The sequence below is a fragment of the Larus michahellis genome, chromosome 14 (genome assembly GCF_964199755.1).
Source record: "Larus michahellis chromosome 14, bLarMic1.1, whole genome shotgun sequence".
Taxonomy (NCBI): Eukaryota; Metazoa; Chordata; class Aves; order Charadriiformes; family Laridae; genus Larus; species Larus michahellis.
In genome coordinates this window covers 9,923,099-9,939,203 of record NC_133909.1, presented here as the reverse complement: position 1 = coordinate 9,939,203, position 16,105 = coordinate 9,923,099, and the positions used below count along the sequence as shown (strand labels likewise).

The 16,105-nt window shown below is 43.4% G+C and overlaps 1 protein-coding gene across 3 annotated transcripts in view; it reads right to left on the bottom strand.

Annotated features, from left to right (window-relative positions):
* Nucleotides 1-16,105, bottom strand: part of RAB11FIP4 (RAB11 family interacting protein 4) — a 126,116-nt gene that overhangs the window by 59,491 nt on the left and 50,520 nt on the right. For 2 of the 3 annotated variants that reach the window (XM_074607425.1, XM_074607426.1), the window contains exon 3: nucleotides 12,206-12,294. In XM_074607425.1, coding sequence (XP_074463526.1) covers nucleotides 12,206-12,294 — 89 coding nt within the window. Of the gene's footprint in view, nucleotides 1-3,988; nucleotides 4,117-12,205; nucleotides 12,295-16,105 lie in introns of those variants that run through there. The other variant, XM_074607431.1, reaches the window with a different exon arrangement.

The window sequence follows — 16,105 nt, the reverse complement described above, 5'->3', positions numbered from 1 at the left end:
GGAGGATACTAGATAAACATTTGCAGAACATCCAATTCTCCAAAAGTAGTGGGTGAAGAAGACAAGTTATTCTAATCACTGTTCAGACTTCTCCCAATTGGTTCTCCTTTAATCTCCCAACCTTTTACTTCCTTTTTGTGGCCTTAGATTTACTTTCCTCTGGTTTTTGAGAATTCACTTCCTGCTCCCTTTTTCCATCATTTTTTACGGCAATCCTTCTACATATACATTTCAGATAAGTTGTCCCTGCACACCCAACTCCTCAGTGCGCACAGCTCGGTTTTGCACACACACTCTGCTCAGAGGTTATTCTGCACTGTGAATGGATGAAGGGAAAGCTGGACATCAGTTCTTCCTTCAGTCTCAGATCACTCGTGATGTGAGCTCTCTTGTACAAGGCACTGAGAGAAAATTCAGTAGAAAACACTGCCACAATTTTAAGCCAGCAGGCCAAACAGCAGAAATTCCTACAGGAAAAAAAGCTGATGAAATTGGCCTATTCTGAGATGTGCAACAAGAAGCCAGTAGAACCAAGATCCCAAGAAATACACTAGTCTAAAATGTAGAGATTTGTGGCAGAGAGCTCTTTTTAAAGATCTAGGTATGACAAACCATTTTAAGTTCTGAAACTCTGAAAGACAGAAGAGGACCCTGGTGAAGGTGAAGCTGTAAGAGTTGAAAGGAGGCATATATATGAAAAAAGTTACTACTGTAACAGTATTAAAAGCTTACATGGCGGGGGAAAAAAACCTCAGCAGGAACATAGGCTTGCTTCTTTCACGCTCTTAGGTTGATTTTCACCATCTAAGAATCTGACCAACAGTTCTTAGTGGTTCCTAAACACCCCTCCCCGTTCTGGACAGGTTCCCATCTTCCATGCTCTAGATTTTTCCATGAGTGTGCCTTAGGGCATTGTAACCATATGGTCCATCTCCTGATAAAAGACACGTGCCCTGGTTACCCCAACAAATCTTCCTCAATGACATTAGCCTTCAAGGACACAGTAATCAAAAACTCCTTGGAGTAACAGACAGCAGTAATTTTTTCAACATACATATGCCAGTAATAAATGCAGAACAGTTATGGCTATAGGAAACTTCTTGTGGAGAATATATAACAATACTGGAGGTTCTGTTTATTGCTCTGTCTGTGACCACAACAATCCAAACATGTCCCCTGTGCTGCTGGAAGAAGGTAGTAGCATATTCAGCATGTATAAGTTGAAAAATTCCCTCCATTTTAAATGAGATGTTATGGATAAATTACTACCATGGGCAAAATTTTATCTAAGTATTGCATTATTCTGTAAGAACGGCTGGACAAAGCTCTACAATATATTTACACCAGATCTATGTATTTGGGGTGTATCTGGGAAAGAGTGCAGAGCCTGCAAACTTTCTCGCCTCATTATCCTGCTTTGGCTCTACATGGTGCTGTGCAAACACACACTGAGAAAGCCTTTGCCCCAAACAACATGCCGAGTGACCAGAGACTTATGTAGAAAGGCAACAAATGAACAGGATTCACACTAGGGATGTCTCCTTGTAGACTTTCAGGCTCCACAGCTAAGAACAAACCAAAGTCTCTTGCAAAGCCAAATTGTTATCACAGTCCTATTTACACAGGCTGGGAAAAGCTCCAAGGAATAACCCTTTTTGATATGCCTTTTTTACCTTACTACGTCTACTTTATGTGTTCCCTTTCCAAACACTTCCTAGTCATGGCGGCTTGCGACCAGGCTGCCAGTTTTGCACCATCAGCCCAAAAAGCTCATCACCATTTGCGTCAATGCTGTATCAACATTGCCATGGTTACATTATTATTCCAACTTAACCTTGCTGGTAACTTATCATAATGCCAAGTACCAAAACAAAGCTAAGAACCAGCGTACATATCCGCCTAAACAGGCTACTCTATCTCATGGCCAACTGATACTACAGTCAACTGCGTAATCACAATAACAGTCTGGGTAAAAAGGTGAGCCAAATAGCAAAATTCCTAATTAATAAGGCCTCTCAGGGGCCTAATTAATCTTGCCTGGATTTCTGTAAACTTAGAAAATGTAACAGTTGTCAGTTTCTTTCCTATTTCTCATCTGTTTAGACCGTAGCTCTTGGAGCAAGGACTGTTTCACTCTAAGTCCTGCCTGGCAGGCGGCAGTCCCCGTACCTGCTGGCACTGTCCCACCAGTGGACACAAAGCTCCAGAACTGGTCCAGGCTCTGCAGGGACCATGTCGAATGGAAAGAAATGACCTCTCTGTTCCACGCAGCTTGGGATGGGCTTCAGCAGCCTCTTCTTGGCATGCAGTTGCTCAACAGAAGCTGCATTTCTCCGCATCCTTATTCTAGACAGGGCCTCTGTGTCCCTGATTAAAAGAAGGTCAAATAGCCCATATCTCTTTTTAATTTTTAATCGCAATTTCATGCTGTTATTTCAGCTGCTGGAGGCAGTGTAGCACAAATCCCTCAGGAGTAATTCCTAGATACTCTTTTGTAGGCTGGCCTACTTTTTCTTCCCGATCAGTTACAAATTGCTTATTGCAGCCCAGATGTGTGACAGGACTGGAAAAGCCTGCCTCCGCACAGACTTTCTCCACTGCAGCATGTAAAAAAAATAAATAAATCACGTTTTGATTCTTCTCCAGCTTCTAAAAATAGACAAGATAATCAAGATCTAATTTTTAGCTCTGTGGGCCCAGCTGAGTACGATGGTTTAATTTTAAACAGTTCTGTAGACTCCAACAGAGGACAGTGCTGCAGTCCCCCCCGTGCGGCTCCTTGCTGCGGTCGTCTCCCACGGTGGGAGGCAGCTCTCAGCGCTGCTGGGCAAACCTGGTGGGGGAAGACACTCGAATGGGTAGGCCAAATTCCACGCAGTTTTGCAGGGACTGTGGGAATTGCAAGGTCTGTGTGTGAAATGCAAGAGTAAGGAAGTGGGAAAGGTATCCTAAAGCTTTCATAACTAGGAAAAGTACCGGGCAATTTCATGGGCTGCATGGGTCATTGTGGTGGCAACGCTTGAGGCTCCTGAAATCACATATTTGAACCCTAAAATACTGTGGGCAGGATAGCAGCAGCTGCATGACAGAAATTATTCCTGTAAGACGTCACCTATGGAGGGTATTTTTCATGTAAGTGGGAAAATTCCTAGCAGTATGTGCAGCTCTTGTTTTGAAAATTGAGAGAAGCTGCCTCCAAAGAAAATACACTGCTCTCAGTTTGATCAGAGAGGCTAGAAAGTAGAAAAGAAGCAGTCAAATCCTTTTCGTTTGCTTGTGCAATGAGGGATTTCGCTGGTTTTGTTTAGCTAGGACATCTCTTTGTGGTTGACTTTCTCTCTACAGTTTCATAATAACCTGGAATCTTGGCTTTATCAACCAGCTTTTACAGGTCTTCACGGAACTTTCTTCTGATGAAACAAAACAAACAAACAAAAAAGGATAAACCTAGTTAAATCAACACTTTTTTACTCCAAAAAAAATTTCCTATATTTCAATTTCGCAGCCTTACTACTGAAAATATCCCAAGAAGAACACACTATGTCCCAAAATCTTCCATAAACGCAGCATAAATTTCCCCGAGCAGTGAGGAGAAAAGATGAGAAGCACAATAGGAAATAAAAAATTAAAAACAAACAAAGAAAGAAAAAGTTTCAAGTTTACGAACTGGAGGACAAAGACATCTCATCTTCTCACAAAAGCGTCAAGAAACCCACGAAACGCTACATGCACTGCCTCTTACGTGGCTACTTTTATTGTAGATTCCCCAAAGACCGTATATCGGAGTCCAGACTTATTCACCACCCTCTGACCAAGCAGCTGTATTTCTTTCATGTGAGAAGAGGACACAGTGAGTGCGGTCATAATATTTCTTTTGCTTAGGTTGGTAATAATGCTGTATTCAAGACACACGACAAATTAAAGTGGACAGATTTTCAGTACAGCAAACAAAATGCAAAAAAGGACTAAACCACAAAGCCATACTTACCTGAAGGCTTAAATCAATAGCGGTGTGACTTCCTTGATAGAAAAAGACCAACTTTTAGCTTTCAGTCATTTCAAAGCCTCTACCCAAAGACAGAGCCACAGCTTAAACTGGTTTATCCATGGAGATACAAGGATGGGAGGAATATTTTGCCATGGCAACCGACAATTCCAGAAAAACCACCCCCAAAACTGTGCTTAGTCAGAAAACCAGCAGATTAAAAGCTTGAAGATAATGCCTCAGAAAGAAAGAATAGGGATGAGACAGAAAATGCCTATTAAACAGAGGTTCTGTCACAGGGATGAGTGACAGGCTTTCAAATGGTAAAGTTTCTGAATGCTATACAAAACCCTACCTGGGCCACAGAACAGAAATAAATACTCAAAACAGAGTCATAGATAACAGCAAATACAAGTGCACAAGGCGACTTTCCTACAGATGCCTAGAAGGACAGGACGGTTGGAACTTCATCTCCATCGCCAAATGACAGCAAGGATGGCTGAACCGGGCAGTCACACTTACACCTGTTTCGAACAACCCAGCCAAATATCCCTAAGAAATGGTAAATTTTGATCCAGACAAGTGCCTGTGGGAAGTGAATAATGTTTGGTCCCCTGTTGATTTAAGCTTCCATTACAGGAGGCCAGTGGTTCACCTGCAAGAGCAGGTGCTTAAAATATAAACCAGCTAACTGGCAGAATTTGGGCAAAAACACTGACATACACAAATTCAGCCCAGCTTCCCAACCCCCAAAAGATGGCACTATCTGAATAAATGCTACTGCACTGCAATACTCTCTTCTGAGGGCTACGGAAACTCAAGCAACATCTCTATCAGGTCACCCCCCAGCCCTGGGCAGTCTCCTGCTGGCCTCAGACAGTGGGACTGCATTTGGAAGGAGCAAAGCCCATCTACTGGGGTGTTGTGGCACGAACTGGGTGGGAAAACATTTCCCCCAGCCTGGGAGCTCTTAGATTTCAAAATATTTTCTTGGCCCAGCTCAGGCTGAGAAGGTCAAAACCTCAGATTTTTCTCAAATGAAAATCCAAAACACATTTTGAGAAAGGGAAGAAATATTTTTTGACTAGGCCAGAGTGTTTCACTTCTTTTGTATTCTATGTGTTTTATAGAACAACCAAGCAAAAATAAGTCAGGAAAAAAGTAATTTCCACTTTAAAAATGTCAGTGTATGACGTTCCACCAAATCAAGAATTCAAACTGGTTTTGAAAAAGAAAATAATCCTCAATCTCTTTTATGGCTGCTTTTGGAGGAATCAGCATTTATTTTGTTGGAAGATGCCTACCTTGCCCCGAGTGCAAAACTGTTCATTCTCTGTACAGCCGGTCTTCAGGGCAGCATTTTGTAATCAGCTCGAGCAGCCAGAGAGGTAGATTATTTTTATGCAGGTGTTTTGTACCAAGGACATTTATTTTTGCATGTATGCTCAAACATAAAAAAATATAATTTAGAATATTGCCAAGTGAAAGCAGGCAATTTCCACGTAAATTACTCCCAAATGGGGGCACGCTGTGCTCTTCATTGCTCTTGGTAACCGTTCACTGGGGATTTCTCAGCAGTTGTAGTTAATGTTGCTTTCTGATGCTTGAAAAAAAAAAATAGGAAAAAACGAATTGCTGAGAGTGTTGCCCTTAGAGGTTACAATAAACTTCTCACTGGTGTAGACAGTGTGTTGCCTGTGTATAATCCTGCCTAGTCCTGCGTAGGAACATGAACTTTTTTCTCTCTGTGACTGCATGGCTGTGCTTTATCAAACTTTATCAAGTTTTTCTTCCCTGCCTCTCCAGCAAGGGATTCAGGCAACAGCTACCTCAGGAAGAAGCCAGGGTGCTGACCTAACTCCTGCCAGGGTCTGAGAATTCTTTCTGCTGATTTCAGCAGGGGCTGGGATCAAGCCCTAGGCTGGGCCTCCCAAAAGGAGATCCCTAGAGATGTTGAGCGTACTCATTTCCCAGCGGATGCAGCAAAAGCTGAGAGGAAAGAGAATCTGGCAGATTTAGGAGCACCAAATATAAAACAGACTTCTAGACTAGACCAGGGAGTCCAGGGAACCTTCTGTTTCCCTTGGCAAACCTGAGGGAGAGGCGCAAGCCAGAACACTCTCCAGTTGAAGTACTGGGGGTCATGCGTGTCCCAGGTTTTGACTACTATGGGAATGAAGATGCAGCCTCTCTCCCAGCTTCCCGAGGAAAGATATCAGGATGAGCTGCTCGTAATCACAGCACAGGTCCCACGGCGACAGCAGGACAGAAGAGCCCACCAGCAGCTCGGTAAGGGAAACAATTTGCAAACATGCACTGTGCTGATGGTTGTGTAGCACAAACACCCCAAGAGTCTCAAGCACAGGGAGGGAAGTCTTCACACGCGAGGCAGACACTGAGCATCTGCAAAGCTGAAAAAACAATGGGAGCCAAGAATTACAGAGAGTGTGGGTGGTGGAGAAAACTGGAGGCTGATAAGAAACAGAAAAAAGAAAGCTGTAATTTGTGGTGTTTAATATTGCTTCTCCTTAGCATGTAGGCTGTTTTTTTCTCTTTGCTTTGGTTGGAAAAGTATTTCCAACTTAATAACACCTCAGCTGCTTTGCCTCTGCTAAGATAGGAGTGTCTCTGCCAATGCTACCACAGAAGGCAGGAGGAAAGATGTAGTTTGCGTTACCAGTTAGGCAACACCTGGGTTTAATGTTAGGAAAAGTAATACTGAGAAAACTCTCCTGACAAATGAGGTCAATCATTTTGCCCAAGAGCACTGGTGACTTGATGGTCAAGGTGGAGCCACTGCTTCAAAACACAGCATATATGAGGTGAAAAATACAAAAAATTCTGGTTACAGACCCTCCACAGTTTCCCCACTGGATCTGACATCCTTCACGCAAACTTTGCTTCAGCTTCCAGAAGGAAGAGTGAGCTCAGTACAGCAAGGTTACACAGACCCAGAGCAAGCTATGGGGGAAGACACTTTGTTAGGGGCTCAGCCCTGCTAGGTCTGCACCAAAGATAAAAATACATCAGCAGTCAAGCTCTGAAGGATGCGTGGTGCTTGCTTAAGTAAAGATCTGCATTAACTCGTGGTATCAGGTTAGTAGTATTACGTGACTGTCGATGTCTTAGTGGTGGACACCACCCCAAACTGGGCAGAACAGGCTTCTGGGAAACTAGAAGTGATAGGGCAGATGTTTCTTGAGCTCAGGTAAGATGTCATGTCTTTGCTTGCTCCTCTCTGCTGAAGTGACCCAGAGGGATTTGTTCACTAGGAAACTAGCATTACTGCAACCGGTGAAAGGGATGCCCTCAGCGGAAAAAAAGGAGAGGTTTATTTAACGTGGGAACAACAAGAAAAAGGAACTGCAAGTTTGAGTTCAATAAAATATTCAATGCTTTCCTGGGCTTTGCTTTTCAATAAATAGCAAGAAACAGCACAACCTGAGATAATAACTGCAATTGCAGGCTGACAAAGGAGACCTATGCAAATGGCCCTTCACCTTTCCTCAGTCCAGCTGTGTCTCAGACTACTATGTTCTTCCACAGCCTAATGAAAAACCCATTTGGATCACAGTCTTTTCCCAGCGCCAAAAGGCCTCCTGTGTTCTGCCACAGGTGTTAGCAGATATCCTCAAGCAGCTAGTGGGGAAAAAACTTTTTTCAGAAGCCAGTGGGGGACTCCTAATTGCTAGTGAAAATATTTTCAAAGCAGCAGACCAGTTAGTAGTCTCAGCTCCATCCCAGAGGCAAACACAATTTATTTGTCATGTTTCAACAATTTTTCTGGTGTTCATACAGTGTAATTAATCACTTGGCAGGCAGGCGAACACACACAGGACTGAAACGGCAGCTCATTCTTTGACATGCAGCAATCATCCTGTACCTTGTTAAGAGGCAGATTCACTCTCTTATTTATAGGTGACAACAGCAAAAAAAAGGGAAATCAGCATCTTGATACACTGATAATTAATAAGAAACAAATATCCTTGATTAAAACAAGGACCCTGATATTATTGTATCTTACAATATGCTTTTCCACTGGGTTTGCATGTACAGCATTTGGCATTGATTTCAGATTAAAAGGCAATTACTCACATGTAAAAATACATAGTCTGACCCTTCATGAGCACTGGAACGGGCTGCCCAGAGAGGTGGTGGAGTCTCCATCTCTGGAGACATTCAAAACCTGCCTGGACACATTCCTGTGCAACCTGCTCTAAGATGACCCTGCTCTGGCAGAGGGTTGGGACGAGATAATCTCCAGAGGTCCCTTCCAACCCTATGATTCTATAAGCAGCTACTCAAATAGGTACCCTGCTAATTGGTGGCGAGAGGCTCTGAGATCTGTCATTCAACCTCCTCTTCTGTCATCTATCCGCTGATCTAGATACCGGCTCACTTCAAACCTGAACAGCCAAAATGCGCCAGGTGCAGAGCTGAAAAATCCAGCTCCTGTTGCTGATTCCCATTTCCCCAAACTTAGGTGCTCAGACAGAAGAGCACCTAGACCCAGGTCACTGCTGCTCAGTGCCTGCAATGCAAATCTCAGCCAGGGAGCTGCAGATGCAGCCAGCCTAATTCCCTCTGAGTCCTGTGGCTAGCGCTCCTGCTGGCTAGGTGCCCGGGAAGGCCCATAGCCAGCCATTCGGAAATACTAGACACAGGCCCTTCGCTTAGTTTGAGCTGGCTGAATCTGGGTCTGGGTTTTCATACACATACTTCAGCTGTGGACTTTCTGTTGGGTACCATCTCCAAAAGGCTATGCAAGGGCTCTGAAGTGCTACCAGATGCTTGCCACAAAGCAAATCCTGCACGCTGGACTAGGGAGACTTTTGTCTCCCTTCAAACTGGGGCCAAAACAAGAGTTGAGGCCACAGCAGCAAACACCGTGAAAGGCATTCAGGATCTATAAATTGGCTTCTGGCAAATTCTGAGTGTTTCTATTATCTCTCTAAAGGGTCTAAGAGACAGAAATTATACTAATAAAGAGCACTTGACTGAAGCAGTGCCTCAAATGGAGCACAATACAGACCTTAACCTAATCAACAGACTCTGAATTCATACACAGAGGGGAAAGGTTTATTTGTAGGTCCCGGAGCTGAGAGGCTCTACAACTGCTAACACCTAACTGCAACCCCATCCTCCTAAGTTTCTTTGGACCAGCTTTCTCTGCATGTGCTAACATACTCTCTGCAGCATGAGTCAATGCTGATGGAAGTCAGTGGGAGATTTCCCACTGATCTGAGAGTCCTGTAGTAACAGTGCGATGCTCTTTGCTTTCTGCATGTCACACCTAAACAGACTTGAGCTCAAAGGAAGAGCTCTCAGTTCACCCGAAATATCACTGACACAGCTTTTCATTATAGACCATTAGAAACCTTCCATGGAATGGTCTTTGCATTTTAAATTGCATATACAATAGTATTTTTTTTTCCTTTTTGGACAAAGTTTTGATACATTAAAAGCTTGTCAGCTTTCATGCTTGTTTACACTGAAGGAAGAAAAAAAAAAAGTGAAAGCAGACCATTAGAAAATGTCAAATGAAATATCCCAAGCTCCTGGTATCAGGGGATTTTATGTATCAATTTAAATTCATTGCCTCCAGTTGGTTGCAATTAAAGGCTGGAGGCTTGGCAATTTCTTCTTCCCCATTTGACTCGAGATACATAAACAGCTGGATGAGTTCAGCACCTTATTGTGGCTCCTTACACTTCATCCCACTTTTTGGCATTACCTTCACCTCTTTAGGTTTCTGCCTCAGGGCTCCGGAAAGCTACAATACAGGGAGTGGGCGCATGAGAGGGGAAGCAAAAGTGAAAGCTGGGGGCAGGGGAAATAACATGTGCCAAGGACAGATCTCCTTTTCCTCTTAAATCACATAGTGAATACAGAGACAGCATAACAATGAACCAGCTCAGTACCTGCCTCTGTCTAAGTACAACCCCTTCAGCGGAATAAGAGAGATGCATTCCCTTTTAAAATATCTATTCGGGCCATCACAGCAGATGTATCCTTCTGCTGCTTGAGAATTTGATTGCACCTGAGAATTAGACAGACAATGCAAAGGGTATACTGGGATGAAAATCAGATTAGACAGGCAACTACCATTTGCGCCATTGGGAGCTGCCCATAAACTTGCCTACATCACCAGGAATTCACACTCAGTATGGTCTGGGAGACGCAAGGAGAGCTCATATGGTTTCAGTATGTGCTTCCTTGGGAACAAATCTCATCAATGGTGATAACCTCAAATACACCTGGGCCTCCGTTCTCCTGTGTTTCATCAGATTTAAAACTCTAACCTTCTGCTATAGTAGAGGATCCTTAAAGCAAGTACAGAACCTGTTCACAGACATTTCCCAGTCTTTAACTGACATCTAGCGAACGGTTTCTAAACTGCATCTGAAAGACCTGGAGATTGTAGATGAAACGATCCCCTCTGGAGGGCAGCTGTGCAGAGGAGCTGTGGGATAAGCATGGGGTGTACAACAACGTGCACTGTTTCCTGTCCTCTCCTTACCACGACAGCCGATCTGCCCTGTGGGCAGGGGGGGAAGAACCTGATTCTGCTCAGAGGCTGCACAAAAACTGCATTGGCCCAATTAAAGTGGGCAAACACAGTGGCTGGACCCAACTGCAATGGTGCTGACCATTGCAGGGACCATACAGGATGGCTGGTGGACATCAGCAGCCCTATCCAGGAGTGATCAGCAAGGCTTCCAACGCAGCACTGCCAGATCAACTCTTTCTGAACAGGAAGGGTCAACCTCTGACCCCTTTCTCTCCCAGAGGCACAAATCTAGAACTCAAACAGGAAAGTCATCGGCCGCTATCAGGATTAGCAACTGCAGCTCCCACCCTCAGGCCATCCTGGTGGATAGGTGGCAGGAGTGGTACAGTTTGCAGCCATCTCACGCGCTCTCCACAGCACATTTTTGGGTGACGGCAGATGTGAAATCCCTGAGGAATAAAGACCCAACGCCCATGCTGCCTGCCTTCAAAGAATGTCAGAACCAGCCTGCAATGTCTGCATAGCAATAGGGGAACATCTAGTGTTTCCAGAGAGCCTGCTTTCCATTTTATAGCCTCTATCATCTATTGCAAAACAGGGAGCTTGGTTTATGATATCTATTAAGGTAACCAAGCAACAGCATGGTGGGTATCTGTGTCATCAGTTACAAAAAAATAGCATTTTAGAAACAAGCAGAGTGGTGGTGGTGTCAGCCTGCCACAGCTCAGATACTAAAACCAGCCTGTCGTTTTCTCCAAGCAAAAAGAGCCAATAAATCCAGACAAGTCTTCCTTATTAAGAAAGTTTATGACCAAATTCTGCCCTCCTGTTTGCAGTCATGGAGGGCTTCTTCCATCTTGTGACAGACATCTGCACTGAGGTAAAGGAAATGTCTCTACACTTTCTGTATGAACAGTGGACACCATTTTGTGTAACACCATGAAGTGTTGTAACACCAGCATGCTTATCACGTGTCTTTCCTCAGTATGTGAGAATTGTTCTCACACTTCATCACCTCGGAAGGTAAAATGCTTTCCCTACTGATTTCAGGATCACTTGCAGTCTCATAACATCATTGACATGCAATCCTTATCTGAAGGTACAATGCTAACTGTACCTTTAATCTTAAGACTTTAAATGGGTGGAGCTGATTAAAACCAAAGCAAAATGAAGGAGAAACAAGTAGACCTTGTTAGACTGTATAGACACTGTCAAATTAAGGATACAGATGAAGACCTTTAATGGTTTGAAAATATTCTATACCCACCAGCCAAAATAATATCAAGGTTACCAAAGGTGTATTGTTTCTGCTTCCCGACAGCTGTTGAGTCCCTGTTTATTATCTGCAGAAGGTCTCTGAGGATTTGTTCACCTACAAAGTTTGACTGATTTAATTAGATAAAAATCAGTGTTTTCCACTTGTGTGGTGCCTGCGAGCTTGTACACGATGTCTCCCTTCACAGCCAAGCAAATACTGAGGCTTGTAAGAGGGATGCTATCCAAATCTTAAATACTCTCATACCAGCTGACAGCCACCCTGTGTTAAATGCAGCTTAAACCAGTATGGAAGGCTTGCTAACAGTCATGAACCTACGAAGGACGACTCAACAGGCCAAGTAAAACAGCAGCATTTACAACAACCTGACTACACATCACTCCAGAGGCTTCCTCAGCACACTAACATGAGACAGAATTAGTGCTTCTCTTACCTGGTAATAATAATCAACATACTGTGGCTCGTAGTGTCGAGGCCCAGAGTTTTCAGGAGACAGGACATCTTTTAGTAACTCTTCACAGCCTGGAAAAGAGAAATGAGAGCAAATGGTCAGACTGAAAGCTTATCTTCCCAGAAATTGCATGGACAATGGAAGAAGAAGCACAGGTTTGTAGCTAATATGTACGCACAAAACTTTGAAAGCTAGCTCTGGAATATGTTTAAATAGCTGTAACAAAGCTCTGCCTTTAGAGTTCTGCACAGCACATATTCAGCACATGACACTTAAATAAATGCATTTACACTAATGCTGGCTCTCAGCACAGATACACTCCACTGCAACGAAAACGGAAGGTGAACATTGCTTGGCAAACCGTCCTGCGGGATAGAAACCCACCCCTGACCAACCCAAACCTCTGCAGTCAAACACTGGATTTGCAGGCTTGGCATGAGCCAGTGCCTATTGCCCATTATTGTCCATGGAGCTGCTTCTGATCTTCTCTGGCCTAAGTGAAAAAGGGGCAATACCTAAAAGTCACCCCTTCAAAAAGAGCTCTGTCCCAGAGCATGCAGTGTTTGTCAAGCAAATATCTATGCACTGCAACTGGAGATCTTCAGCTTCTGTGTTTGCTTTGGTTAACAACCACATTAACAGCTCGAAAAATCAATTTCTGTGTTTCCCTCAGTCCTTCTCTCATCTGAAAACCTGAGACAAATATAGAAACACTGAAATCACCAAATGCCTCATTCCCCATTAATTACCAATGACCGCACTTGATTCTGTTGAGCTGCAGAAGGCAGTAATGTCAGGCCAGGTTATTTTAGAATAACCAGTTTACAGCCTTGGGCCTAAACTGTGTGAAACCTTCTCAGCATGTGCTGTACACTGTCCTACTTGGAAGCTGCAATTATCCAGCAGTATTTCTCTCTTCTGTCCCATCACTAATGCAAAAGAACTGGCTGTGACATTACACACCGGGACCCATTCATGAGGCAGGTGAGCCAGAAGAAACACAGTAATGTAAGGAAGTGTGAACTGCACAGGTTTATACTGTTAACTGATCTTCTGTATTGTTTTTAAAATAGAGGAATAACATCTGCAGGGGTGAAAATACCTTACAGTAATGGAGGGGAGTCCCTTACAAAGGAAAGGGGTACTTAAAAGAACAGAAAAGGTGACCAGATGGAGGAAGCCTAATAGGGGGGATCAATGCGCTGTCCCTGTCTCCCACACACAGGCACGTGTCAGAGGCAGCGCATGGTGAATGAAGCAGCCATTAATATCTCAGGAGTGTCACATGGACAACAGCCAGCAGGACTTTTCTTCCCTTTTCCATCTTCTGCAGCAAAGTAAGATTCTCAAGTGGCACAGAACAGAAAAAAAAATTAGCTATTAATTGCACACTTCTATGCACTTTTCACTTTGCTGGAGAAGTTGGTCACTTCCCAAAGAGGAGCTCACCTGGGAATAACAATCCAAAAAAATATTTTACTGGCTGATAGAGGCAAGATGTTAAACGTCTTTGCCTAAAGAGGGCATCTTGCTCTGCCTGTGACTCTCATATTTTCCACCCAGCCATGATCCTTTTCTTTCTCTTGGTTTTATCATTGTGTCAGCCTGTGCTTGACTGAGGTTATTCTCTAGTCCTTTTACAGAGGAGACTTCAATTTACTGTTTGTACCTTTTGACATTAATAACCAAAGTTTATTACTCATGAAACTGCCTTGTGCCAGCACCCACTGTGAGAGTCTTTACATGTATGATATGGAGCACCTACTCATTGAGTTATCTCCAGCAAAAAAGAAAATAAATGCCAAGTACTACACAGTAATGGATGTAGATGAGTGTAATGAAGGAGACATGTTTACACAATTCTAAAAATTCCCAACAATATCTGCAGCCATAATTTCAAGCATTACTTTCCTAATTCAGTTGTACTAACAACAGTGCTTCTAGCTAAAGACCTCTAAGCAGTCAATCTTCATTTAAGCCTGTTAGGTGAGAAGTTATCACCTCCCCCAACATTTTTCTTTGGTGGGGAAAAGTCACAAATGCTATAGCTCTTCAAAGAAGGTTTTAACTGCCCAAAACAAGGGGAGTCAGAAACCTTTCTGCTTTACCTCCTTTCAAAATGCCAGCAAGGCTGGTCTGTTAGAGCCAGAGTCACAAATAGCTCCCAGATCTCCAGGGTCTCAAATCTAGAGTTTAGCTGCAACATGTTATGTGTCCCCTCTTTGCTGTTCAGTTCTTACCTAAGATTAGTCCTGATCACATTCTTTCCTTTTCCTTGTTCATCAAAGCAGACCCCTTCACGATAGCCTTTGGCCATTTAAATTCAAGCCTATACTTTATTCAGTAAAAACACTGGGGAGAAAAGCATTGTCTCCTTTGTACCTAACCTACTTGGGGCAGCCCTCACCACTTCTTCATTAGAGCTATCTGGCATAGTCCTGATCCAGAACCACAGAAGCTAATCAAACATTTGATCCATTTCCAGAACATCACCAGGCATTTAATCCAATTTGTTTACCTAGCTGCATAACTTTAAATGGCAAACAAAGCCAAATATTGCTTTTATTGAAGTCACAGACCAAGTTTCCATTGGCACTGACAGGCTTGGGTGTAGGTTCATCTAGGACTATCTCCTTCTGCAAAGGTGACTTTTTGGTGGGAAGATGTCTGAGTGTGCAGCAACCAGTGCTCCCTGTGGGAGAGGTATGCTTGGCATGCGAGCTGGCATGACAGCTTGGATCTCGTCATCCCATGGGGAAGATTTGCATGTTATTACACTCCATAAAAAAGGGAAGAAGAGAAGGAAATGCTGAGATTTGCAGGCTTGGCATGAGCCAGTGCGTCTTCCCCTGAGATTACTAAAACACATCATTGCTACCTTGCAGACATCTGAATCTGTTCCAACATCCATCAAGTCAATGGAAAGGTGGCCACTGGCTTCAAGAATCTTAGGATTGTGCTACTGTTTTATTCTTGTTAAGAACTGCGTTTGAAGAATAAATTCTCTGTTGCTCTTTTTCCCTGTGAAGACACAAATCAGAGTCTCCTAACTGCAGAGGACTGTGGTGCCGGTCTTTTCTTTGGGCTACCCCTTATCACCAGGATTACCCCTTATCAACAGGTTTGGCACACTGTTGGGAAATGCATCAGCTTTCTTGGTATTTTTCTGCAACCGTGCTAATATATCTCACCTTTCACTCCCCTTATCTAAATGATAATTTGAATTTTCCAAGTACTCTGAGAGGTTTACAGAAGGGGCATAATATAAAGAGGGGACGCTGGAGTGTCTCAAATGCTGTGGATATGTCTTCTTATTACCATAATATATTTTGGCTTGCAGCCTGTGAAATGCCAGTGAGCTAAATTAGTGTGTCACAGTCCAGACAGAAAACAATGAAAAATCAAGGTTTACTCTGGCAAATCTCAATCAATATGGACATATTAAGGTACTGGACAACAATTTGTACAAGGAGCAGTCTAGCCTGGCACGCATGGTGCGCTCTGCTACCAGTACCACTCTTGAGAAGAAACATGCTTGCCTAGGCTTGCAGAACTGCCACGATGGATATTTCAAGCTGTGCAGCAGTATGCACCCAAGGCTAGAATCTGTCCGTAAATAACCCATTGCAAATAAGCAAAGGAATATCTCCTGGCTACTTTAAGGACATCCTGCACTAAGACATCCCATTATTGCTGTAACTTCATTTTCCAGGAAATGGTAAAACTGAAAGGCACTTACATGGCTGATTAGAGCTATTTCATTTGGATGTCTACTTCTATCATAAGATATTAATGTGCTCGATGTTCTCTATCCCTTGCTATGGTTGGGAAAATTTCCTCATCTACTTTTTTGGGCAGCACTTGGCAAGGAGACTTAGCTGC